The sequence below is a fragment of the Myxocyprinus asiaticus genome, chromosome 14 (assembly GCF_019703515.2).
Source record: "Myxocyprinus asiaticus isolate MX2 ecotype Aquarium Trade chromosome 14, UBuf_Myxa_2, whole genome shotgun sequence".
Taxonomy (NCBI): domain Eukaryota; kingdom Metazoa; phylum Chordata; class Actinopteri; order Cypriniformes; family Catostomidae; genus Myxocyprinus; species Myxocyprinus asiaticus.
In genome coordinates, this window is record NC_059357.1 from 10,487,881 (window position 1) to 10,514,135 (window position 26,255).

The following is a 26,255-nucleotide window of genomic DNA, read 5'->3' on the forward strand; positions in this document are numbered from 1 at the left end:
ATGCGGTTTCTAAGATGTTTTGAGTGTTTTAGTGTGTTGGTATGTGGTTGCTAGGGCATTGCTATGCAGTTTCTTAGGTGTTCTGAGTGTTTTTGGTGCGTTTGCTATATGATTGCTAGGGTGTTCTGGGAGGTTGCCAGGCATTGTTATGTGTTTTTTTAAGGTGTTCTGAGTGTTTATAGTGCATTGCTATGTGGTTGCTATGATGTTCTGTGTGGTTACCAGGGCATGATTATTCAGTTTCTAAGGTGTTTTGAGTGTTTTTAGTGCATTGCTATGTGGTTGCTAGGGTGTTCTGGGAGGTTGCTTACTAGGCCCAAAAGTCCAAAGAGCCCACCAACAAATCTGTGATATTACAACTACTGTATAGTCTATGATATTTATCATCCACCAGGTAAAAATCCTAAGTATGATCACACACCTGTCTAAATCAAGTGACACAATTTGAAGTGTCATTCATATCCATAGCACAATCAGTGTGGGATGAGTTGGGGTTTGCTAAAATCTAAAACTGTAAAGTATGAGCAATGGTTTATTGGTGGAAACTATGTTTACCATGGTACATTTTTGTAAGGAGTATCTATAGTATCAAAAACATCAACTCAAGATAGCAAAAATGTCTTGTTTAGTCACCAGTATTTTTCTTCCGCAGCATGCACTCCCTCCATCTGCAGTGCAGACTGTCTAGCTGGCATCAGAGTGTTGCTGGATTTATGGCTGCTAAAACTGTGCCACAAGGACTTTGGCCCCCATCACTGAACTGCTGTTTTGCAGCCCCACCATGGCCCTGGTCCAGAACGCTTGTCTGCCTTCTACACAAAATATTTGATGAAGAGCATGTGCCTCCTTTCTCAAAACTGGGATAGAAAATGGCCAGTTTGAATCCTCAAATAATACTTTAATATGAGATTTCAAAGGTGTGCTGTTAGTGATGGTGTCTGCTTAGATGAATTGCTTATACTTTGGGTTAGAGACACTTAACTTTGTTTTTAACTTATCAACTAATTTTAAATTGTGTGAGCAACTTCTACACATACTCTGCACTCCCTTTTCCAGCACACACCAATAAAGAAAGCAGTAGACAGCAGCCATTTTAAGCAGTTGATTTTACAACAGAAGAGTGAAGTGAATGACTGTCATGATCCATTTGTTCATCCATGCTCCTATCTGTCTGTCTTCTCTTGTGCTCTCCTCACCTCTCTCTCTCTCTTTCTCTTATTTTCTCTCCTACTCATGCATGCACACCTTTCATGCTTTTTATTACTCTCACTCTCTCCCCTTGCATTTTTCATTTCTTTCCCTCTCTCTTCCATTTCCCACCCACTTATTCCCTCACCTTCTCTCTCTCTCCCTTAGTTGCATCACATCTTCCCATTTCTAAGCCTGTCTGATCTCACAGCTCAGGAAGCATTTGATTATTCTTTCAGACAGAAGGACTTTTATGAGTGCTGACATTCTCCTGTAGACTCACAAATCTGTGTTCACTTTCTGACCCATCCACACACAGGTACCCTCACATATGTACATAAAACACACAATATGGACAGTTAAACTGATTAATATAGGGGGAAACTCACATTGCTAGGCTTTTCTGGGGGGGGGGGGGTCCACCCTCAAGTCTGTAAACTATTCTGGTTCCTAAATATGGCTTAGGTCCCTCCTCAAATGTAAGTTTATTGGATTTTTTTGCCCATCAGGCAAAAATTGTACATCTGTATGATGTCTGTACCTGCAGGAGAACATGACCTTTTTTCTGTACCTCCCCTACTGGTTTATATGAGAGCTGTAAATGGGTGCTTCAATCACAGATGCACTCTGTAAGAGAACAACTTGAACATGACAGCATGAATTCAGCATCATGAGTGAATGAGTCATTTTTTTTTTTTTTTTTAAGAATTCTGTGCCAGTAATCTCACACACTGCCTCAGCAGCCAGCATGATATCAAAAGTGCTGCACTTCTGTAGAAATAAAGCTGAAGTTAAAGGGTTGAGGCCATTATAAACATTGTCAAAGCAAATACCAGTTCTACCTTTCAGATGACATATCTAATGTTGATATTTTGGATCTTGGTAGGTTGATTTCCCTGAAAATTGTAAGCAATGTGGCTATATGGCACTTTCAACATTGCGCTGTTTTAGGGTCGCAAGGGTATGAGATTTTCACGGTACAATAACAGTCTCAGAAAATATCACGGTTTCACGGTATACAGTATTACACAATTATTATTATTATTATTATCAGTTACAATGACCCTTAAAAGAATGAAAACAGAAGTTTTTTTTTTGGTTGAACAAAAGCTTTATTTTAATTGAAACTTAAATGGGAGTATGTGTAAAAAAAGTATCCCTTTTGAAAATAAATAAAATAAAGGAAAAAAGGAGCAGGACCTTTAAAAAAAAGTAATCTCTCTTTAGAAATAAATAAATAAACTGTACTTCCTTTTGAACAACATAAATGGGAGAGAAAAAAGCAGAAAAAAAGTAGCACAGCCAGAGTGCTCCTGTCTTTAACTCACACACACACTCACTTATGCCAATCCCCCATTCGTTTTTGGGATATCCAAAGTAATCCCACGCTGCTGATTTTATGTTCTTTTTCGGCAGGGAATGGAGATTGGTGATATCAGCCTCGCTTCTCTCTGACATTTTCTCCGCTGCATGTGTGTGTGTGGCGCAAGTGGACAAGTCTGACAGGCAGTCAAGGAGGAAAGGAGATGCGCACACACAGGTGAGATTTTCTGTCCAGATGCTTTTTATTTTCAATACCATAGGTAAGAAAATGTACATGGTATGACAACTGTCAATTTTCTTACCATGGTATACCGTGAAACCGGTATACTGCTGCAACTCTACTCCGTTTGTTTGAGCAGCCTGACATAACAACATTGGCACAACCGATGGTGTGAGTTTGGGGCAGGGCTACCTGTTTGTCCAAACAATTACAGACTGAAAGAGGATGGACAGAATTGCAATATTTATCACAGTTCATTATTTGTTTACTCTCCTGATTCATCATGAATAGGGATGCATTGATATAGAAATGTTGGCAGAAAACAATAGACAATAATTATTTTGTTATGGATGATAACTGATAAAAGTGGTCAAAACAAAACAAAAACAAATTAAAAATACAAAAAAACAAACAAAAAATACTCTCCTGACTCAACATGAATGTGGATGCATTGATTCAGAAATGCAGGCCTATAATGAAAGATGACCAATATAGCTTATAACCAATTTATAGTGCCCGATAATATCAAAACAAAACAAAGCTAATACTGCCGAATAACGATATGGCCTCCAATATATTATGTATCCCTAATAATGAATAGCATTAACTATTAAGTCTATAAAAATTGTGCTGTACCATATCTTGGCATTTTCATCCAGTCTTCAAACCCCTTATTCTGACACTTAAACTTAACAAAAACCCTTCATAACACATCTTAAAATGGGAAAGTGTGAACTACTAAGTGTAGATTGAGGTACTTGCTCACATGTGGATCCAAAACCAGGAGCTCAAATCACAAATCTTTCGTAGATGTCCTTGCATTGTAACAGGGCGGCATCAGGAGCCCGGACCTGCTCCAGCGCTCAAATGGCCCATAAAGCTGGGAAGAGGGCCACTTCTGTAGCATTCACAGTAATCACTAAGAGCTTTGACTGACCTTGACATTTTAAGGGAATTGGTTACACGTTTCTGTTGACTTTTAGGGTCTGGATTACATGGGATATTTCCTGTCTCTAGGGTTCTCCATTCAGTGAGTAGACATGTTCAAAGACCAACCGCTGAACTGGTTTTACAAAGAGCTGACTTCAAATATAAACACACAGTGAGAGATGAATGTGTTTTTGTGCTTGACAGGATTTGAATGCTGGACTGACGTCTTGACCAACCCAGCAAAACACTCAGGTTTATTTGTTTGAGATTAAATAAAAACTGAATAATACTAAATAGAAATGAAATCCTGATTAAAAATACTACTAACTAAGGTTTTCTTAAAATTGCCTGTAAATATCAATTTATCTCTCATATACTCATTCAATTTCAGAAATTAAAGAAGCAGATCATGTTGGGTACCCAAAAAAGCCCAAATTTTGAGCCATAGGGTTTGTTCAGAATGGCATACTACCATACTACTGTACTATTTTACACTGGAAATAGGCCTACAATGCAATATACACTCACTGAGCACTTTATTAGGAACACTATGGTCCTAATAATGTAAGCCCCGAAGTGGTCTTCTGCTGTGTAGCCCATCCGCCACAGGGTTCAGTGTGTTGTGCATTCTGAAATGCTATTCTGCTCACTAAAATTGTACAGAGGGGTTATCTGAGTTACCTTAGTCTTTCTGTCACCTCAAACCAGTCTGGACCATTCTCTGTTGATCTGTCCCAGGAGATCAGCAGCTACAGAAATACTCAAAACAGCTCGTTTGGCACCTACCAATCATGCCACGGTCGAAATCACTGAGATTACATTTTTTCCCCATTTTGATGGTTGATGTGGCTTTATGTCCTTTTTTAAGCTTGAAAGTTTGGTCACCATTCACTTGCATTGTATGGACAAACAGACATCATATCGCATGGAAGAAAGTAAGTCATGCGAGTTGGAAATGATTAAATGGTGAGAGAATTATAATTTTTGGGGGAACTATTCCTTTCATGTTGAGAAAATAACAGGATGCCACATGCTGAATTAAACATGCAATGTAATGAAGTCATCTGACAACAATGTAGCATTGTAGCTCACAATTACCATTGCATGCTGCATACTATTTCACATACTACCTTTTTTTAAAAGTATTTAGTATACCAGTTTATAGTGCACAGAAAGCAGTGTTCTAATTTTCCATTACAAACAAAAGTTACACTGTCCAATGAAAATAAGGCAGGTGCATAGACTTACCAGCCACGGAATTGGGGCGGGGCATGAGGTAGAGGGGGATGGAGTGAGCAGAGTGAGAGACAGAATGTTCCAGACTCCTTTCCGGGATTTTGTTGAGGCTGTATGTGGAGGCGGCCATGTTTTCATCAACGCGATACAGAAAAGAGTCTGTACCCATTGACTTTTGAGCCTGCCACAGTTTCAGACTGCCCCGTGAACTCTCGCAGTGTTTACCATGTTCAGCATTCTCAGAGTAACTTGTGAGCGTTGCTGCAAAAGAGAGATGAGAAATTTTCAAATGGAAACCCTTTTGAACAAAACGTAACCAAATAAAACATGAAACGAAACAAAACCCCCCACAAAAACCACAAAAAAAAACAAAAACAAAAAAAAAAACAAGCACAAAATAACAAAACAAGAGATGAGACATTTTGAATGGAAACCCTTTTGAATTGCCATTTCGTTCGTTGTTTAGGCAAAACATTTCAGTACGTATGTTTCTTTGGACAATAATATGTCCAAAATGTACAGTGCATCCGGAAAGTATTCACAGCGCTTCACTTTTTCCACATTTTGTTATGTTACAGCCTTATTCCAAAATTGATTAAATTCATTATTTTCCTCAAAATTCTACAAACAATACCCCATAATGACAACGTGAAAGAAGTTTGTTTGAAATCTTTGCAAATTTATTAAAAATAAAAAACGAAAAAAATCACATGTACATAAGTATTCACAGCCTTTGCTCAATACTTTGTTGAAGCACCTTTGGCACCAATTACAGCCTCAAGTCTTTATGAGTATGATGCTACAAGCTTGGCACACCAATTTTTGGGCAGTTTCTCCCATTCTTCTTTGCAGGACCTCTCAAGCTCCATCAGGTTGGATGGGGAGCATCGGTGCACAGCCATTTTCAGATCTCTCCTGAGATGTTCAATCGGGTTCAAGTCTGGGCTCTGGCTGGGCCACTCAAGGACATTCACAGAGTTGTCCTGGAGCCACTCCTTTGTTATCTTGGCTGTGCGCTTAGGGTCGTTGTCCTGTTGGAAGGTGAACCTTCGCCCCAGTCTGAGGTCCAGAGCGCTCTGGAGCAGGTTTTCATCAAGGATGTCTCTGTACATTGCTGCATTCATCTTTCCCTCGATCCTGACTAGTCTCCCAGTTCCTGCCGCTGAAAAACGTCCCCACAGCATGATGCTGCCACCGCCATGCTTCACTGTAGGGATGGTATTGGCCAGGTGATGAGTGGTGCCTGGTTTCCTCCAGACATGACGCTTGCCATTCAGGCCAAAGAGTTCAATCTTTGTTTCTCATGGTCTGAGAGTCCTTCAGGTGCCTTTTGGCAAACTCCAGGTGGGCTGTCATGTGTCTTTTACTGAGGAGTGGCTTCTGTCTGGCCACTTTACCATACAGGCCTGATTGGTGGAGTGCTGCAGAGATGGTTGTTCTTCTGGAAGGTTCTCCTCTCTCCACAGAGAAATGCTGGAGCTCTGTCAGAGTGACCATCGGGTTCTTGGTCACCTCCCTGACTAAGGCCCTTCTCCCCCGATCGCTCAGTTTAGCCGGGCGGCCAGCTCTAGGAAGAGTCCTGGTGGTTCCAAACTTCTTCCATTTACGGATGATGGAGGCCACTGTGCTCATTGGGACCTTCAATGCTGCAGAAATGTTTCTGTACCCTTCCCCAGATCTGTGCCTCCATACAGTCCTGTCTCGGAGGTCTACAGACAATTCCTTGGACTTCATGGCTTGGTTTGTGCTCTGACATGCACTGTTAACTGTGGGACCTTATATAGACAGGTGTGTGCCTTTCCAAATCATGTCCAGTCAACTGAATTTAACCACAGGTGGACTCCAATCAAGTTGTAGAAACATCTCAAGGATGATCAGTGGAAACAGGATGCACCTGAGCTCAATTTTGAGTGTCATGGCAAAGGCTGTGAATACTTATGTGCATGTGATTTTTTTTAGTTTTTTATTTTTAATAAATTTGCAAAGATTTCAAACAAACTTCTTTCACGTTGTCATTATGGGGTATTGTTTGTAGAATTTTGAGGAAAATAATTAATTTTATCCATTTTGGAATAAGGCTGTAACATAACAAAATTTGGAAAAAGTGAAGCGCTGTGAATACTTTCCGGATGCACTGTAGCTCGTTACTGGAAAAGCTACACTATTGTGAAAAGAGCTGTGCTACTGTCACGCTACTGAAAAATTTTGTTAGGTTAGTAGCGTCACTACTTTTAGTTAACTACTACCCAACACAGCTACACAGTCCTACATTTACAAAGTTATTAAGTTAACTACAACTGCACTAAATCTTGGCATATTGGCTTTGAGACAAACAAATTCTACCCAAGTTTAGACTGAGGCCACATCCCCACTAGTAAATTTGAAAACTCAATTTTAAGTTTAATGACTCTTACCGTTATTGTTTTCCAGTGTAAGTGGTACTAGAGAGCATTTATGAAAATTGTTTTCAGTGGAGGAAAACAATTTAGTTCCAGTATTAGTTCCAGTGTGAATGAGAGGCATAAATGTAGCAAATTCAATGCATTTTCAACTGAAAACGTATTAGTGCGGACGTGGCTTAAGTCTACTGTAGTCTCAGGCTAGGATTGTCTACTTGGAGTAGGACTAGATGTTTTAACCTCTTCATGTTATGAATTTCATTATTCAGAAAAGGATTTTCAATAAATTTATTTTCTATCGCAAAGAATCAAGACTAGCCTATATTTGTTATCTTGAAAAGCCTGCAAAGTTGTCCTACATCAATGAGGAGCATTTTGTCTCACCTATAATTCCGCTGTCTCGGCTCTCCAGAGTGGAGGTGGGACTAGTGATGGACCCATAAGCGCAGTCATGGGTGCCCATGTTACCTGGTGCTCCAGCAGGCAACGTGGAGCAAGGGCTGCCAGGAGGAGGTGATGCTGTGCTGCTAGCTAAGCTAGAGCAAGGGCTTATCCTTTGAGTCATGGAGATGCCCTGAAGATCAGAAGAGAGAGAGAGAGAGAGAGAGAGTTTAATAAATTACATGGCTATACTTGGCCATACGGCTTAAAGAGTGAGAGATGTATGGTACTATAGAACATAAAAAAAAAAAAAAAACTGCATTAGCTCAAGGTGTTCATTCACGCAGGCATTCATTGTTCACTCATTGTTTGTTGCACTGGAGAAATACTGTGTTTTAAAATAATGTAGCTAGATCAGTACACTACTGCGTGTAAAGAGCTCTGGAACGCTAAATGACTTTCCAGGGTTCCCACTGTTTTCAAGGCACAAATTTCCAGGACAATTTATGTGCCCAGCAAGTGTAATATTTAAGCAAAAACACATGCGTCCATTTAAATCGAGCTTTTATTTTTGCATTTCTGTGTGTTTTTGACAGTAGTTTCTCACCTCCAGATAAGCAGTTTCCTCCATGGCCCAGTGTCATTATTAATCCCTGTAAAGCTGTGATTCATTTAAATAAATACATAGTCTGTATGTGCTGCGCACTTCAGAGTGCTCTCTATCTCTGTCATTTCACACACAAGACTGCACATGACGATTATGATAAGGTGTTTTCAGTGTATGAGCGGCCATCTCTACACATTCATTTTGAAGTGCGCATCACTTGCAGATTATTTATTTATTCAATGAAATCAGAGACCTTTTTAGTTTAATTGTCAACCTAGGACATATCACAATTTTAATTTGATTAATTGCACATTCAAACATTCATTTTTGTCCAAATAGGTCATATTCCATTACATTGTGTTTTATTGCTAATGCCATTTATATGACTAGATTCCAAGTTTTCCACATACTACATGTGGTAACCGTGGTATAAGCTGACTCTGATTGTTGAATTAGTGAAAATGAATTCACATCCCGAGGTATTATGGCCGAATCACCACACTACCAACTCAGTGTGAATTCCTAAAAAAAATTAATAAAAAAAATCAATTGTCCGAATGTCATCGTTATCTAAAGTTTATAACTCACAGGGATGCAAACTCATGAGGGCAGAAAAAGTTGAGACAATCACTGATTCAGGGACATGTTTTCCAGGGTTATTTTTTTTTAAAGAATAAGCTAAAAGAACCAACTTTAACTATTTTAAGGACTTAAGTACAGAAAATGATCTGCACAATTGTGCAGAATTAGCTGCAAATATAAAGGGTATTTTGGTGTGGCATGCTTCTGTTTCACAAATTTGTTCAGTTTCATTAATTGACTAGTTTAGTGACCACTTCTGGAGATGCCATTAGGTGGTGACAAATGAGCGTTGTATGTGCAATGAGTGAGTCACTGAATCATTTTAAGATGTTCACCACCAAAATCTGCCAAGAGACTTTATAGTATATAAGCATTATAAGAACAAAGCAGATCTAACATTTCAGTTCAGTTTGTGAACCGCCAAGCATGACTTTTCATCCAAAAAACAACAACAATTATAGTCTAATGATAATAATGAGCATCAAAAACGTCCTTACCTTCTCTTTTATTATTCTGCATGTCAAATCTACTGAATTCAGTAGAATGTTTAAGCAGATCTACTGTATCATTTTCCTACAGTATTTAAACTGCTAAGCATGACTTTTATCAGAAAAGACGATGACAATAATAGTCTAATAATAATAATTTTGCGTTTCAATAAATGTTCCTTCGTCATTGTAAAGCGCATTTCACATGAGTTGAACGCCAGCGTCAAGCGCCGCTTTGCCCTTCCACACAACAAGCGTTGTAAAAAGCATCATGGAGGGGTGAAATTACGAGCTTACCATGCAAGAAAGCAGGAGATGTGCACAATTTTTTTTTTAAACTTATTTGGAAGAGAAAAAATGGCATTTACAGAAAATAAGAGGACTCGTTTATATTTATGCTTTAGCGGTGAATGTAATTACTGTACTTCAATAACTAGGGTCTCTGAATACTCAGAAAAGATAAGGAAACATTCAATATCTCTTCATAAATTTGGACAGTTAAATATTTATTGAAGATTTGTACTCTCAAAGACAATTTGTGAAGCAAAACGTGTGAAAAACACTTTGGTGTGAAGTTGGCGCTGAGGTTGCGCTGACACTTCACTTCATAGGCTTCAATGTATTCGGCAGCGCTGACGCGAGTCATGTGAAAGCCCTTCAACATGTATAAACATCAGTCACTTTTATACATTGATAGATCTTCCACCCTTTTTTCTCCGTGATGAACAAGGTAGACTCACATGCTGATGCTGAAGTGAACGAACAGCATGCCCCTCTCATTCAGTCGGTCGGTACATGTACCAGGTCATTCAGTTTGTTTATGAATGAGAAGTTTCACGATTGTCGCTTCTAAAGCCCCGTTCACACTGTGGGCGGTATGTCACTAGACTTTGCGATTTGTTTCGCTGGTAGGCGTTCCTACTGCTGTCACCGCTCTAACGTTATTGGTGGACTGCACAACTGGCCATAGTAGCATTTGAAATGCTGTTTACAGATGATACTGCCAATAAAACAAAGATATCATACTAATTTGACAAGGAATCAGTTCTTTTAGAATCAGTTCTAAAAATGCACATTCTGCAGGGGAGAGCATTTTATATAACCTGAAGCAGTGCTTAATTGCATCATATCATTAAACAAGATGAACGTTATATCAATATATGAATCAAAGTCATTCAGACTGCTGGCATGCTCTGCTGTAGCCAAGCAAGCTGTAACCAATCAAGCGATCTGCCTTGGTTTGACCGTGATTGCCAAGCACACGAATGACTGCTGCTGTAAACAATCATGAGGGTGTAAGCGCCCTTAACCAAGTATAGGTCTTTGCAGACCAATAACAGGTGTTTTCAAATCTGGGGCTGTTTTCAAACCGGGATGGGCGTTTCTAAACTATCCAATGAAAATAGGGAATCCCAGTGTAATAATCAGTGGGCGTTTCCAAACAGGATGGGCGTTTCTAAAAGTGTTGATCGACTGGACAATTAATACCATAATCCCTCGGGAGCTAAGGCGACGTCACGTTCAAAACATTGGATTTAAAGGAATGGCGGTGAATCACGAGTTGGACGGCTCTTCTCAACTGTAAGTGCTATATATACCAAGATAATTGTTCCCTGTGCTTAAATGGTGCTTGTTTAACAAAACCTGAGTGGATAGTTTTTGGGGTTGTTGTTCTTACGTCATATATTCGGGTCAGGAGACAATACCCACGTACCCGGATGAAGTATGTCCGAAATCTATTCATACTACTCGCTTGCATACCTAAAATAATGTTTTGCCGGCAGATAAGTGCATCCTTCATCAAATACAGTACATAATGTGACAGTATGCCTTTCGGACGCAGCAATACTGTAAGTCTCCCCTTAGCCATTGATGTTGTTTCACAATGTGCAGCCTTAGGCAGTGACTAAATGACACAAATTTGTGCATAGACTCCTATTCTGAGTCCCGATCATTACCATGTTTTTATACATGTAACATAAACCTTGCTAGCAACACAGTAAAACTGTTTTATTATACTGAAATATTTTCCAGGACAAATGATTATTTTCCAGGACATTTGGGTATTTTTCAAATTTTCCATGACTTTTCCATGACTGCAAAACTGCATTGCAAAATTCCAGGTTCTCCAGGACGCGTGGGAACCCTGCTTTCACATACAAAAATGCCCACAGAAATGGAAATTTGCTGACAGGCATTTAATGATACACTGCTGTCCCATATTTCTGCTGAGGGCTGCACACTCATGTGGAATTATCTCTTTTTATGGCCTGGGCTGACTTAAACAATTTTTCCACTGTGACTCAATATTATGTAATTTAATACATTATTATTCACTTTATGGTATACGAATGACAGAACTTTGAATTCTCTACTCAAAACCTAATGGAAAGAGGAGAGAAATGTGTGTTTTTTGGGGCTAAGTGTTTGCGCACTGTGGTTGGCTACAAGACAGTCTACAAAAAACATGAATAAGATGATGGAACATTTAGCCCAATGGTACTAGAGATGGGGAAGAGTGAGAAACAAAACCAGACAAAAAGAATGCTAATTAAAGAGTTGCAAGAAAAAAAGTACAGGGAGAGTAGAAAAGAGAGAGGAAGAGGAATGGAAAGAATAAATGGTTATGAAGGTTCATGTATGGCTCTTAGCACTTATGTCTGCGGTGGAGGCCACATTGATGACATCATGCAGTTGGATATGTCAAAGCTGAAGTTCAGTTGGCCAGTGGATGGTTCCTCAATAGGCGGAGAAAAATGTTTGGCCCGTGCTAAAGGCCTGCTCACACCAAATCCGTGATGATTTTGCGAGACAAACTTCCGATGAAAGGTCTATACACAGAGTGCGTAAAGAAATTAATCTGAAAAACAATTTCACCCCTGTACATTAGGCGGCGCTGTTGCTGTTCTACAAACATTTATATCAGTCTCCTGCCCTGCCCAGCTGTCAGTACTAGAGATGAATATATATTTAACTCTGTTAAAGCATTTCTATTCCTAATTTGGCATAACTGTTTCATTAAATTCTTTCTATGGTGTTGGTGCATTCTGAGGAGTATATAATCTGTTTTTATGCAAGTGAGATGAGTAAAGAGCGCTGTTGCATAAATATACATCCTATTTATATTTGCACATGTATTTTGCTACGAGCATATTCCAAATGGACTCCCAAAGCCAACTACTCTTTTTATAATGCCTGGATAATATAACACAAGGTACTGTGATACAAATACGCATGGAATAATGCACATTAAGAATAGCATAGTACAGAAAAAAATATGATGCATAGCCTACTATTAAAAATAATTAATAAGAAAACATAAGAAACTGTCTTTTCTTTATTGAAATTATTGCAATACTTTGTTATATTATCCTTAAGAACAATAACAACATTAATGCTAATAGGTCTAATAATTGAATCTGCAATTAGGGAAAGTGCAGGGAGTAGATCCCGTTTGGAGACGAGCAGGAACAGTTGACTCGCATGGAGGACTTGGAGATGCAGATTGTTCATTAAAGTTTTTTTTTTGGTTTGTTTTTTTTGGTTTCAGCAGGCAAAGTTGTGTAGTTTTGTGTATCTGTATACAAACACAATGTTCATAATTGCTTGAATAAATAAAAAAGAAAGAAAAAAAATCAGAATATTTATGCATGACTATTTTAATAATAAAAACAACAATATTAATAATAATAATAATAAAAATAGCAGCAGCACCAAAAAGCTGTCATTACCTCGACGACCGTGGCCCTTGACTTTGTATTGTTGACAAAATTTGGCCCTTGGTGAAAACTAATTGGGGAACCCTGGTTTAGACAGAAGCTCCCGTCAATTAAGTTCCTACAATCAAACTACTAACAAGAGGATGTTCTTAAAAAAAATAAAATAAAAAAAATCATTTGTGGCTACATTTGCACCAAATAACTGTGGCAACAGCATTCAATGTGGCAAAACAATGCTGATCATTACTTGAAAATGAAGGCTTTGGTGCAACATGAGATTGTTAGCTGGTTTCCTAAACTAAAGTTTAGTCCGAATATTTCATGACTTTTAAGATTTTTTTATTTTTATTTCCGGGCCAGAAAAACTTTTTAAATTCCCTAAACTGTCAGGATTATAGGATTTTGTGATTTCTTCTGTGTTCTAGTTTTGGTGGACTTGACCGAGGGTGTGGTTTCTAGATTGGTTAATTGCTTTGATCCCAATTGCATATTCCACAATTAAGTCAGCTGATTTGGTCCAAAGCTGCTTTGTTCCATGTATGAACAAAGTGCTTTACTACCTCACAGTTATGCAGTACTGTATATTATGTTTTTGTGTACCCGAATGCTTCTTTAGATGTTGTCTATACTTGATTTGTCACAACAATGTTTGTTTGTACTTAATATATTACATTTCAGTGGTGATTTATTTATAAACATTGTTTTTTTTGTGTATTACATACCACTGGAGATTTGTTTGTAAATATTGTTTGTTTTTATTCCAGCGAGGATTTAACATCGTTTATTTGTAATACATTCCAATGGTGATTTATTTGTAATTATTAGGGGCCAAGCCTCGAAGAGTGCATTCGTTAGTTTTCCATATTATTATTATTATTATTATTATTATTCTTGCTGGGAGTCTATGGCAGCCCATAAAACCGTACGTAGGAAAATGATTACATTTGGCACACTGATAGGGGTAGCTGTGAATAGCCCCCATACTAAATTTGGGGTCTCTAGGACATCTTCTATAGCGCCACCATTATGTCAAATATTCACTTTTCTTTTAAACCGTTTGTCCTAGAAATGTTTTTTATTTGTTATTTTTTTATTATTCTCCTCCTGGTGATTCTAATGGATACCTTACATTAAAACTCTGCCCATTACAGTGGCTGCTATCTTGGATAATGATGTTTACAGTTTAAACCTTTCATATCCTTTAAACTTAGTTTGATTTTCCCAAACAATGGCTCAAAATAAACTCCAGACCGAGACGCACAGATATGCCTTCACTTGATTTAAATTTTTACAGTTGTTGAAAAGTTACAGGATCGTGAATTTAACAAGGTCAATGTGAAATAGGATTTAAGGCTAAATCTCGGCAACAATTTGTTCTATTGAAATGAAACTTGGTATGCTTCATGAAGACCCTGATCTGAGGGTACATGCAGAGTTTGGAGACAGCACCACCTAAGGGTCAACAAATTTGAAAAATGGCTATTTTAGCCCATAACTTTTGATCCATGAACTGGTGTCTCTGGATTCCTTGGGTCATGAGGATTTCAAGGATACCAATTTTTCCCATATCGGCCATACTGCCTCTCCACCATTTTGAATTATATAAAACTTTTTTATAAAATATATTTTATATTGTCGGATTTGAAAGAAAATTTGTATGCTTCATTAACATCATGTCCTGAGGATACCTGAGCAGTTGGAGACAGCTTCACATAGTGGTCAAAATGCTTATTCAATTTTAGCTAAGATTTTGGTTTATCATTGTGTCCTTATTCTAAGTTTTAAGAAAATGCAGAGAGAAATTTTAAAATGTATTTATTTGTTATAATTTTTTTATTTAAACTTTCTGACTCTCAGCCTGATATGTCTCTTTAGCCCTTCTACATATTATGGCTTCATAGTGCTGTGGTATGTGCCTGTGTGCTGTGGCAATCGAAATGTCGCTGGTTCAAACCCAGCTCCAGGCAAATTGAAAATAATTGAATTTTGATTTTCATCTTTGATGAAATGTTACTTCAATATGAAGGTGATCATGGTAACTGCTGTGTTTGGCTGTGCTTACTTGTCAGCATGGTATGACATTCTGGTGGCTGTCAACCACGAGGCAGCATGGTTCAGTGGATTTTGCACAGAGCTGTAATATGGAAAGGTACAGGTTCGAACCCTGCTTGAGATGACTTGTAAACCAGTGTGCATTTGCAAAATACACCATAGCCACTCTGAGGGTCCTATAGGCCATAAAGGCCATATATGCAATTTAGGGGGCTTGGCCCCAGAATGGCTGCTTGCAGCTCTATTTGTTTATTTGCTTTAATTCCAGTGGTGATATTTTTGTAGATATTCTCTTTTAGATATTAACAAAAACTACTCGACACCAATAAAGAAAGATTAAGGGATTTCTTTTGTGTTTTAGTGGAAACACCATTGTTTTTATCCCTCAAACTTTTAGTCAGTGTTTTGGCAAGTCATTTAGGACATCTACTTTGTGCATGACACAAGTCATTTTTCCAACAATTGTTTACAGATAGATTGTTTCATTTTTAATTGACTACAACACAATTCCAGAGGGTCAGAAGTTTACATACACTAAGTTAACTGTGCCTTTAAGCAGCTTGGAAAATTTCAGAAAATGATGTCAAGCCTTTAGACAATTAGCCAATTAGATTCTGATAGAAGGTATACTGAATTTGAGGTGTACCTGTGGATGTATTTTAAGGCCTACCTTCAAACTCGGTGCCTCTTTGCTTGACATCATGGGAAAATCAAAAGAAATCAGCCAAGACCTCAGAAAAAAAATTGTGAACCTCCACAAGTCTGGTTCATCCTTGGGAGTAATTTCCAAATGCCTGAAGGTACCATGTTCATCTGTACAAACAATAGTACGCAAGTATAAACACCATGGGACCACGCAGCCATCATACTGCTTAGGAAGGAGACGCATTCTGTCTCCTAGAGATGAACGTAGTTTGGTGCAAAAAGTGAAAATCAATCCCAGAACAACAGCAAAGGACCTTGTGAAGATGCTGGAGGAAACAGGTAGACAAGTATCTATATCCACAGTAAAACGAGTCCTATATCGACATAACCTGAAAGGCTGCTCAGCATGGAAGAAATCACTGCTCTAAAACCACCATAAAAATGCCAGACTACAGTTTGCAAGTGCACATGGGGACAAAAGAGCTTGACAAGAAATGTCCTCTGAACAAAAATTGAACTGTTTGGCCATAATGACCATTGTTATGTTTGGAGGATAAGGGGTAAGGCTTGCAAGCCAAAGAACACCATCCCAACTGTGAAGCATGGGGGTGGCAGCATCTTGTTGTGGGGGTGCTTTGCTGCAGGAGGAACTGGTGCACTTCACAAAAAAGATGGTATCATGAGGAAGGAAAATTATGTGGATATATTGAAGCAAAATCTTAAGACATCAGCCAGGAAGTTAAAGCTCGGTCGCAAATGGGTCTTCCAAATGGCAATAACCCCAAGCATACCTCCAAAGCTGTGGTAAAATGGCTTAAGGACAAAAAGTCAAAGTACTGGAGTGGCCATCACAAAGCCATGACCTAGATCTGATAGAAAATTTGTGGGCAGAACTGAAAAAGCGTGTGTGAGCAAGGAGGCCTACAAACCTGACTCAGTTACACCAGTTCTGTCTGGAGGAATGGGCCAAAATTCCAGCAACTGATTGTGAGAAGATTGTGGAAGGCTACCCAAAACGTCTGACCCAAGTTAAACAATTTAAAGGCAATGCTACCAAATACTAACAAAGTGTATGTAAACTTCTGACCCACTGGGAATGTGATGAAAGAAATAAAAGCTGAAATAAATCATTCTCTCAACTATTATTCTGACATTTCACATTCTTAAAATAAAGTAGTGATCCTAACTGACCTAAGACAGGGAATGTTTTCTATGATTAAATGTCAGGAATTGTGAAAAACTGAGTTTAAATGTATTTGGCTAAGGTGTATGTAAACTTCTGACGTCAACTGTAGATTGGAAATTAAATAATTAGGAAATTAAAATAAATTTCCTTGCTCAACATCTAAACAGCTAATGCACTATAGTCCAAGTCTTCCAAAGCGATACATTAACTTTGGCTGATGAACAGATTGTTATTTACTGAAAATCAGATTCAAACTTGCCGCATCACATTTGGCTATGACACACACAAAATCCCATGCCGTTTAGTGTCAATAACGTCAAAAATTTCACTACTCTATGTCTTTCTGTTTGAATACAGTATGTGCATTCACAAATGAAATTTGAGAGCTAGGCTAAAGAGCAAATAACAGAAAACAATGATTTAAAAATGTTGTCTGTTACACAAAGCTATAGTATGGGTTCAGAGGACATGAAATATACCATAAGAGTCATATGGACCACTTTTTAAGAGCACCTATTATGATTTTTCATGTAGTGTGTTATATAGCTGTTTGTGAATGTAAAAAAGTCTGCAAAGTTTCAAAAATCAAAGTGCACGACAAATGGAGTTATTGACTTCCAAAAGAAAGAACCGATTCTGAACACCTGAAATGAGTCGTTAGTAATTCCAGACTTACTTCCTGTACTAACCTACGCAATTTGGTAACAAAAAACCCGCCTCTGGTCTTCATTGGCTGCTCGCGAACAGCTTTAGCAAACACTACACTAAGCGGTAGACCAATCACAACAGACTGGGACATCTGACCAATCAGAGCAGAGTAGGCTCTCTGAAAGGAAGAGTTTAGAATGAATCCTTTAGAACGGATCGTTTTTGACACTGGGAAAAAAAAGTTAATACTGCAATTTAAATTATGAGCAAATTAAAGTGTTTTTTGACCTTGGATGCATGTAAATTTATTGTATGAGACCTTTAAAACAAAATTAGGCATGTTTAAAAACCATAATAGGTGCTCTTTAATGTGTTTTTATTCTGTTTACAGCTTTACTGGTCACTGTATGCTTCCTTATGGAAAAAAACAGTCTTCAAATTTCTCCTTTTGTGTTCCACAGAAGAAAGAAAGTCATTCGGGTTTGGAAGGACATGATGGGTTGATCAATCATGACAAAATCCTCTTTTTAAAAGTAATAGTTAAACTCGCAGTATGTAGTGTTTCTTTTTTTATTGAAAACGTCTACTATGATGTTAAAAGTTTCCCCTGTGGAAAGACTGAAAATCTCTGAAAAATAATAATACTTCACATTTCTTTTCACTATGAACCAGCATCTTAAAATCAGATCTTGGACTCAATAACTTCCCATATATGAATAAATACTTCAATCTATACCTTTGTGTCCAATTCAGGATTTGGCGTATGTGAGAGAAATTGGATCTAAATTTCACAAACCCCTTTTTCCATTTTGGTGACCAGCAGGGACCAGCCGCTAAAACAGCTCAGTGGAAGTATCAAAGTTCTGCCCAGTTGTGGACTACAGGAGTTTTGTGTTCTGGAATACATTCCTGGGCTCAACTACAGTATGTGTCAGATCAATGAGATCAAATTGAACTGTGAACAACTAAGAGGGAATAAAACACCTCTGTTTTTAACCAGCGGAATGCTAGACAGACCCCAAAGAGATACAGATTGGAAAAAAGAGGGGAAGGCTGGAAGCATCACATTGAACAGAATATGTTGAGAGTGTTTGTGTATGATTCAAACCTGGGGGTCATCTTGTTCATCCATACTGTACTGTGCTCCAGCAGGCCCTTCGCTCACTTTGTCTCCGAGCAGGAATCCCAGCCGTGTCATCAGAGTGTTGGCTGCCTCGTCCACGGATGGAGGAGGACCCAGATCCTGACTCTCATCCCCTGTGAGAGAGATAGAACCATAGTTAGAAATACAGAGTACAATATAGCAATAAGCCAATTGGGGCCATTCGTTACAGTGATTTCACCATGGTTAAGGAGTGTTTTTGGCATGACTCAAAGCTTGAATAAGCACTGGGCATTTTCCCGGTGGGCCACTGGGTAATTTATTATACTTGTTATTTCCACAACCTCATTTTAATGAAGACAATAGTTTATTTGCACTTCTAGAAAAAAGTTGAAAGGTGATTAAGATCTTTAAAAAGTTTGAAGAAATGCTGACTTGTCACAGCACCTGACATGTTATTTGTCTGAGCTATAAAGTGCACATTTTTAGTGCTTTCTCTAAAAAATCCACTCGTAACATTTACAGTGGTTTTATATGTTTTAAAGTTATGACAATTTTTGCACTGGTGGAGCCAGTGACTAGCATTCAATAGAACTGCAAGTCTTTTAGTCTTTTGTTCAACATAAAAATCGAAATTGAGCTGGAAAATGAAATCAATGAGTCGATGTGTTATGGTTTAGTGTGTTGTGGGTCGGGTTTGGTGGGCCGCTCTGGGCCAGAAAGCCAAGGCCATTTTTTAGTCCCAGTCCACCCCTGATTGAAAAGACTGTAAGTCTATCCCTCACAGCCTCGTTTTCATTCACATCAAAATTCAAATATGGCACTACTGTAAATATGGTTTATAGAACGCAACTGATGAGTGATCAATGGTGTCCATTTATCAGCTACTGAATTGCTTTGAACGTGGTTCATCCAATCAGATTTTAGAGCTAGGGCTATCTTTTTCATAATTGGGTATAATCACTAGGAAATAGGTCTAACTAACCTATGGTACTGCCAAAAGACTGTGGTTAACCAAGTAATTTTGGCTGACATATTTCATTCACAGAAATAAAATTCTATAACCTCAGCTCAATAATGGGATTGTTTCGATTCTTGCAATTCCACATTATCCACTGCATGAGACTACAACTTGGCAGTCATGTCCATACCTGTGGTTTATTCTGTATTACAGTTTACAAACAGCCCCATTCAAATGCAATTTGCCCATTTTTGCCTCTAATTTAAGTCAATTCAGTATGTCAATTCAGTTCGTTGACACCAATGTCAATGTCACCAATTTCCCTCATACATGTTTTCAAAAACAAATTAAGGGGTTTTGGGTATTCCTATGAGGCGCAGGTGCAGCAGATAAGGATGTATAAAAAGTACCGAGATAAACCCAAATATGACTTTAATTGTACAACACCTCGTCAAACTAAACCACCTCACAATCTCTTTCTGCGACTGATTGTCATTGTGTTTCCTGAACAGCTGGCTTAACCTCGTGCCACCCTGCGTCCTTCTGCGCATTGTGTTTTGGCTTAGCTTTATGCAACGCATTATTCAAATTATTTTAAACTAACTGAACTCAGTACAGAAGACTCTGGGCTGTCAGTAAAGGGTTTGTCATGTGATAATACAACATGTTGCCGATCACAGCAGAGTTTGTCTTTGGGAGAAATGCCAGCATAACTACATCTGATAAAAAACCTAATTAAGTTTTTACACTGAAACCAGTTTAAGTCAAAAGATTAGAGTCTCTAGTTTAATATGATATGCTATTTTTAAAATGTGCGTGATTTATCACAAAATGGCACGCTGTTAAACACAATCACCACTCATGTGGACAACAGCACTAGTTTTTCATTAGAAATCCTATATTTACTGTGCATTTTCACATTAAGAATTTTTATATATATATATATATATATTTTTTTTTTTTTTGCTTTCAGAGGCTTTATATGGAGTTAGGATGAAAATAAGCGGCATTTCGAACGGTTCTGAGACCTTTGCAGAGAGACAGCATACTGAAGGTTAAGTCATTCACTAAATAAATAGGGAGCAAGGGAGCATCCTATAGATTTCCTATGCAGCTTAGTGCATTCTCTTCTAAAATCCAACCAAAAGTTCATTTTCAGGCTGCAAATGATGTTTGCACCACTCAACGTGTTTGGCAGACATGTGAAAATAAAAATCAGTACATAGATTCAGAATTTATAATGTCTAATTTTATTTTAACATGGTTGGCATTGACTGGATGATGCTGGGCATTACTATGAATCAGAATGAATTATGGTAATTTCTGATGAAATGTCTGTAACGTCTCAAAAACGTGAATAACCAACACTCCTGGAAACATGATAAAAAAATTAGATTAAAAAAAAATCTGACTTTCTATAGCTTGGTATTATTTAAAATTTCACAACTTAGTCCTGCTCTCCACGTACTGTATGTGGACATACATTTTTAGGAAAACTATTTGCTCTAGATTATTATTTTTTGCATGTTTATTAGGTGCTACTAGTAACAAATCAAAAAGGGAAATGGAAAATGCACACAGCAGTCACAATTGGGTCTCAGGAGGTTAAACAGCAAAAAAAAAAAAAAAAAAAAAAAAAAATTCATAAATTTATTTTTTCTTCAGTAAAATGATAGAAACATCCTTAAAATTACATAAGAAGCAAAACTGTGCGAGGTAAGACTTGTTTTCAGAGACTATGCATGATGTGACTAAGCCCCCGAAAGTGGTGTTAACACACACAGTCAAAACAGAGCTGACTGTGCATTAGTCAGACTTCAAAAGGCAAGAAATGTCCCAATGGTGGCTAAATCCACAGGGAAGAGAGCTTTTTTAGGATTATATATTTTTCATGCCTTTCACCTCAGACTACAAACTAAACAGAGTATTCAAAAGAAACAGACGAAGCAAAACAGCCTTTCTCAGAAATACCGGGCGAGTTGCTATACCTCTGCGACACAGACTCGCCTTTCTGACAAACATGTCTTGAGGGACTCACAATTTCTCTTTGATAAACCAAAGCCTCAGGCAGCGGCGGCCCTGTCCTGCTACAGTTAGCTTTTATAAGTTGTTCAAAAGTATCGTAACTTTACAAACTGACTGAAAGTGTCTCAAAAGGTTGCATCTTGATACAGAAGACATCTGATTCCACCTAAAGAGTCCAGAACATGAAATACCATTGTGACAATGTGACAGCATCTCACCTAAGTCAAAGCACATCAAACATTTCTAAGTGAGCTATTGAGATGATCACCTAAGACTATCTATATGTTAGTATACACCTAAAAGATGACAAAATTAGACTTTCGCAGATACCTACATTTAAAATGTACACTGCTTCTTGTGTAATCAAATTCTCTCTAGAATGAGAATGACCCACCATTTGTCAAGCAATTTCACGAGGTCTTCAGGAGTTTAAATCACACCTATGATGCCCACAAATGCTGCCTAGGTTTTTGAGACAATTGTCATTGTCTTTTAAATCAAATAGTCATTATTATAAGCACTACATGCAACAATAGTTTTTCCATATAAAATAACCAAGCCTACAAATCGGTTTCCTGTTTTGGAATATGTGTATCTATTTTAGATGAGTCGATATATGGGAATTTGCTCAGATGACAGAGCGCTAACACACAGTCTTTCAGTGTTCTATCTTTCTTGCTAAATAGTCATAAAAAAAGTTTTTTCATGGTAACTATGTTTTGCTAGGGATTATGCAGAAGTATGTGTCTCTTTCATACATTTTAACCAAAATTCCTGTCTTTTTTCCTCCTATCACTCCCTCTTTCCCTGTACCTCTGGCGAGATGTATGTCACATGTGACAACATATAATAAAGTTCTGAATCCCTCTAATGACACCAGCAGGAGCTAAAATAGCAGAATGGTGGAAAATCACAAGTCTCTGAGGTTTGTTTTTCTTTAGCATGTTTTCTATTCTTTCAACCCACAATGGCATCCATTTAAAGAGATAGCTCTGCCAAAAATGAAAATTCTGCATTGTGCGTGTGTTTTTTTTTATTTTTTGCTTTCCACAGAAGAAATCAAGTAATCATGTCATTTGGGTTTGGAATGTCATGAGGGTGTGTAAATAATCACAGAATGATCATTGTTGGGTGAATATCCAAGATAGCTTTTAGAAAGCTCTCAAGTTATCTGGCCTACAAATTGTAAAAAAAGAAAGAATATTAGATGGTTTTGTTAGTACAATGTGATTGTGGAAATAAGACTGTACTACAGTAAAGAAAGGAAAAACACAAGGTGATTTATGATCAACAGGTTCTTTACAGCTGAGATCAAACAAGGATCTTCTCCCACAAAACCAAAGTTAGAAACATTCAACATTACCAGGTTCATTCAGCAAAAATACTTATATTAAAATAGTACTGCATTGTGCCTTTAATGTAAACCTTTCACTGTGGTAGCTAGGTTGGGGCGATATATTGAATATCCACATCCTAAATATTGAGATGATTTTTATTGTCATTTTAATTAGGAAGAAATAAAAAGATCATGCCATTAGAACTAGTTTGCAATCGTTTCTTGTGTATAAAAGCGTTAAGTCAGATATGTATTACAGTAAATAGTATCTCTAATTTAAACTTCAAAAAAGGCATTAAAGTTGGTAAGTTTAATTGAGTTTCATAAATCAGTGAAAGCTGTCTTTTTAAATTAATTGATTCAAAACTGTAATGATTAAAAGAACTGGTTGGATTTTTTTGGAAGTTTCTGTGTGACATTTTTTTATTTGTATTTTTATTTTCAAATTTTATTGTAAAAAAATACATACATACATAATATATATATATATTAAACTACAGTTGGCCTACCGTGACTGTATTGCAGTAGGCAACAGTGGAGTTCTTTCTCAGACAAACATTACAGCTATGCCTGAAATACACTACTCTGTTAAAGGGACAGTTCAGCCAAAAATGAAAATTTTATGATCATTTACTCACCCTCTTGTTGTTCCAAACCTGTAAGACTTTCATTCTCCCATGGGACAAAAAAAGGAGATGTTAGGCAGAATGTTAGCATAAGAAGCCCCCCCAAAAAATTGCTGGGATTTTTTTTTTTTTTTTTTTTAAGTTTCTTTGACTTTTTTCTCTCTCTCTCTCTTTTTTTTTTTTTTTTTTTTTTACATTTTGTAGTAAAAATATACATGCTGTTACAGTAAATAATTCCTGTTGATTACTATGTATTTCTTAAATTGATGCATATAAATGAAAATAATAATAATTTCATTCGCCCTTGTTTTAAGTGGAAGTTAGTGGAAAACAGTGCGGAATACATGCCTTAATTTTTTTTTAACTGCATTTTATTTATTTATTTGCATTTTTGCTGCATTTTACTGCCTGCATTTAACATCTTCAGTATAATTTGTTTTGGTTAAAACAATGTTTCTTTGGATTAAGGTAATGTTTTGAAACTCTGTATTTTAATGTTTATGGACTGGCCTCATTTACATCCATTTTAAGTGTTTTGCTATAACCATGTTTTTTGCTTTTTTTAACAAACGAGGGACAAATCTAAAATGGGTTTTTGTAGTTATCCACATAATGCCACAAATGCTGTCAAATGAGCTTAACTAGTATTGAACCTGGAACATTCCTTTAACATAAAATTCACTTTTTAAAAGTAATTTTAGAAAAAATACATTCATATCGAAAATATATTAAATATTGCCAAAAGGCTGAAAAATATTGACATAATTTTCTTTAGCTACTGTCTATAACCAAGCCCTAGTGATACCATGGCGTTTCTCTCCGCTATTCAAAATGAGAACACTAACCACATCACCACTGAGCTCAGATTTTTAAGTTGTATGTTTGCATCTATGCAGCCCCATGGGAGCCGCTTAAAGTTCCACTCTTTAACCCCAGCACAGAGGAACAAAATCAGCTCCGCATCCTGCTTCGGACCCCCCTGGGGGGATCCTGGTCCCACTGGAAAATGTTCTGTTTGTGCTTTCACGAGAGCAAAAAAACATCAGAACCACAAGGGATTTAAACCTCATCGTCATTTGTCATGTGTCTGCCTCTTGTAAAACCTGTAGAGCTGCATCAGAGGTTACAGCAACGGACGTGCTGATTGGTCCAGTGTCAAAGATTTGACTTATAGCCCTTGATATGCACTACTGGGCTTTTAAAATCTGAGCCGAAATAAGCACAGTATAAAGGCAAGCAGTGATACATAGCCTCTAACAAACCGCACATGCAAAAAGCTGCTTGCATAGCAGAGAATATAAAACTCAGCGAAAAACTGAATCGTTCAACGCCTAATAACAGGGTTGCAGAGAGAGGCAAGGAGCAGTTAATCTAATAACTCAAATATCACTCCATTGGCTCTGACACAGGAATTTCTACCGAAAGACTGCATACCGGCCCCATTAAACTACAGTTGGCCTACTGTGACTGTACTGCAGGAGGACACATTGGAGTTCTTTCTCAGACAAACATTACAGCTATGCCTGAAATACACTACTCTGTTAAAGGGACAGTTCAGCCAAATAGGAAAATTTTAATCATCATTTACTCACCCTCATGTTGTTTCAAACCTGTATGACTTACAGATGTTAGGCAGAATGTTAGCCTCAGTCACCATTCAATTTCATTGCATTTGTTGTCCAATGTTTTACAACAAAAGTGGTGACTGACATTAACATTGTGCTTCACATCTCTTTTTGTGTTCCATGGAAGAAAGAAAGTCATAGGGGCCGTTCCATCTATGAACGCATTTTTGCGTCCATCTGCCTGCACTATCAATTGTATTCTTATGTAAACATGCCCTGGGTGGACCTACTGTATGTGTCTGTTGTGCCTTGTCTTGCTGTTTTTTCAGCATCTTGCACAATAGCGCCACGTGTTTTTAGATGACGGATGAAGGTAGAAAGAACATTAACTGTTAAAAGCATGCTGCAAGACATTCCCCTCAGTTCTATTTGTGGTGTTGAGTCTAGCTTTTTTTGTTTAGCATAATGATGGATTCGGTGTGAACATAAGGGTGAGTAAATATGACAGAATTTGTATCTACTCTGCCTTTTATTAGATTTTTATGTTTTCTCAAGAAAATATGAGTAGTGCTTGGTTGTGCAAATATTACCATCATGATGCTAGTGTGTTCTAGCAACATTTAAACAACCACTCACAACACATCAGCAACTATTTGCTATGCAGTTGCTAAAGTGATGTGAGTGGTTGTTCAAATGTTGCTAGGAAGTTTCTTGGTGGTTGCTAGGTGGATGTTAAATGGCCGAAGTCAAAACCTATGATAAACAGTGAAATATTAAGATATTATGGTCCTTAGATATGGCTGTCAACTTGAGTCTAATGGATTTTTTTCCACTTGTCCGAAAAGAAGATTTCCCATTGGTAAGAAAAGTACAAGCACACCTGTCCCCAAGAAGCGCATGATGAGTTATCAATCATGTCCATAGCCAAAACTGTTTGTCAAAAAATGTAGGATTAGTAGTCTAGAAAGATCACCAAACCCCATGTACTGTATAAGCCAGGGGTCGACAGCCTATGGCACACAGAGGGCTAATCACT

At 37.7% G+C, this 26,255-nt stretch overlaps 1 protein-coding gene across 3 annotated transcripts in view; it reads right to left on the reverse strand.

Moving 5' to 3' along the window:
- LOC127452221 (protein TANC2-like) overlaps window positions 1-26,255 on the reverse strand; it is a 225,377-nt gene that overhangs the window by 34,895 nt on the left and 164,227 nt on the right. For all 3 annotated transcript variants that reach the window (XM_051717561.1, XM_051717562.1, XM_051717563.1), the window contains 3 exons: window positions 18,713-18,861; window positions 7,681-7,870; window positions 4,910-5,158 (listed from right to left, as the gene is read on the reverse strand). In XM_051717561.1, the coding sequence (XP_051573521.1) occupies window positions 4,910-5,158; window positions 7,681-7,870; window positions 18,713-18,861 (588 nt within the window). The remainder of the gene's footprint in view (window positions 1-4,909; window positions 5,159-7,680; window positions 7,871-18,712; window positions 18,862-26,255) is intronic.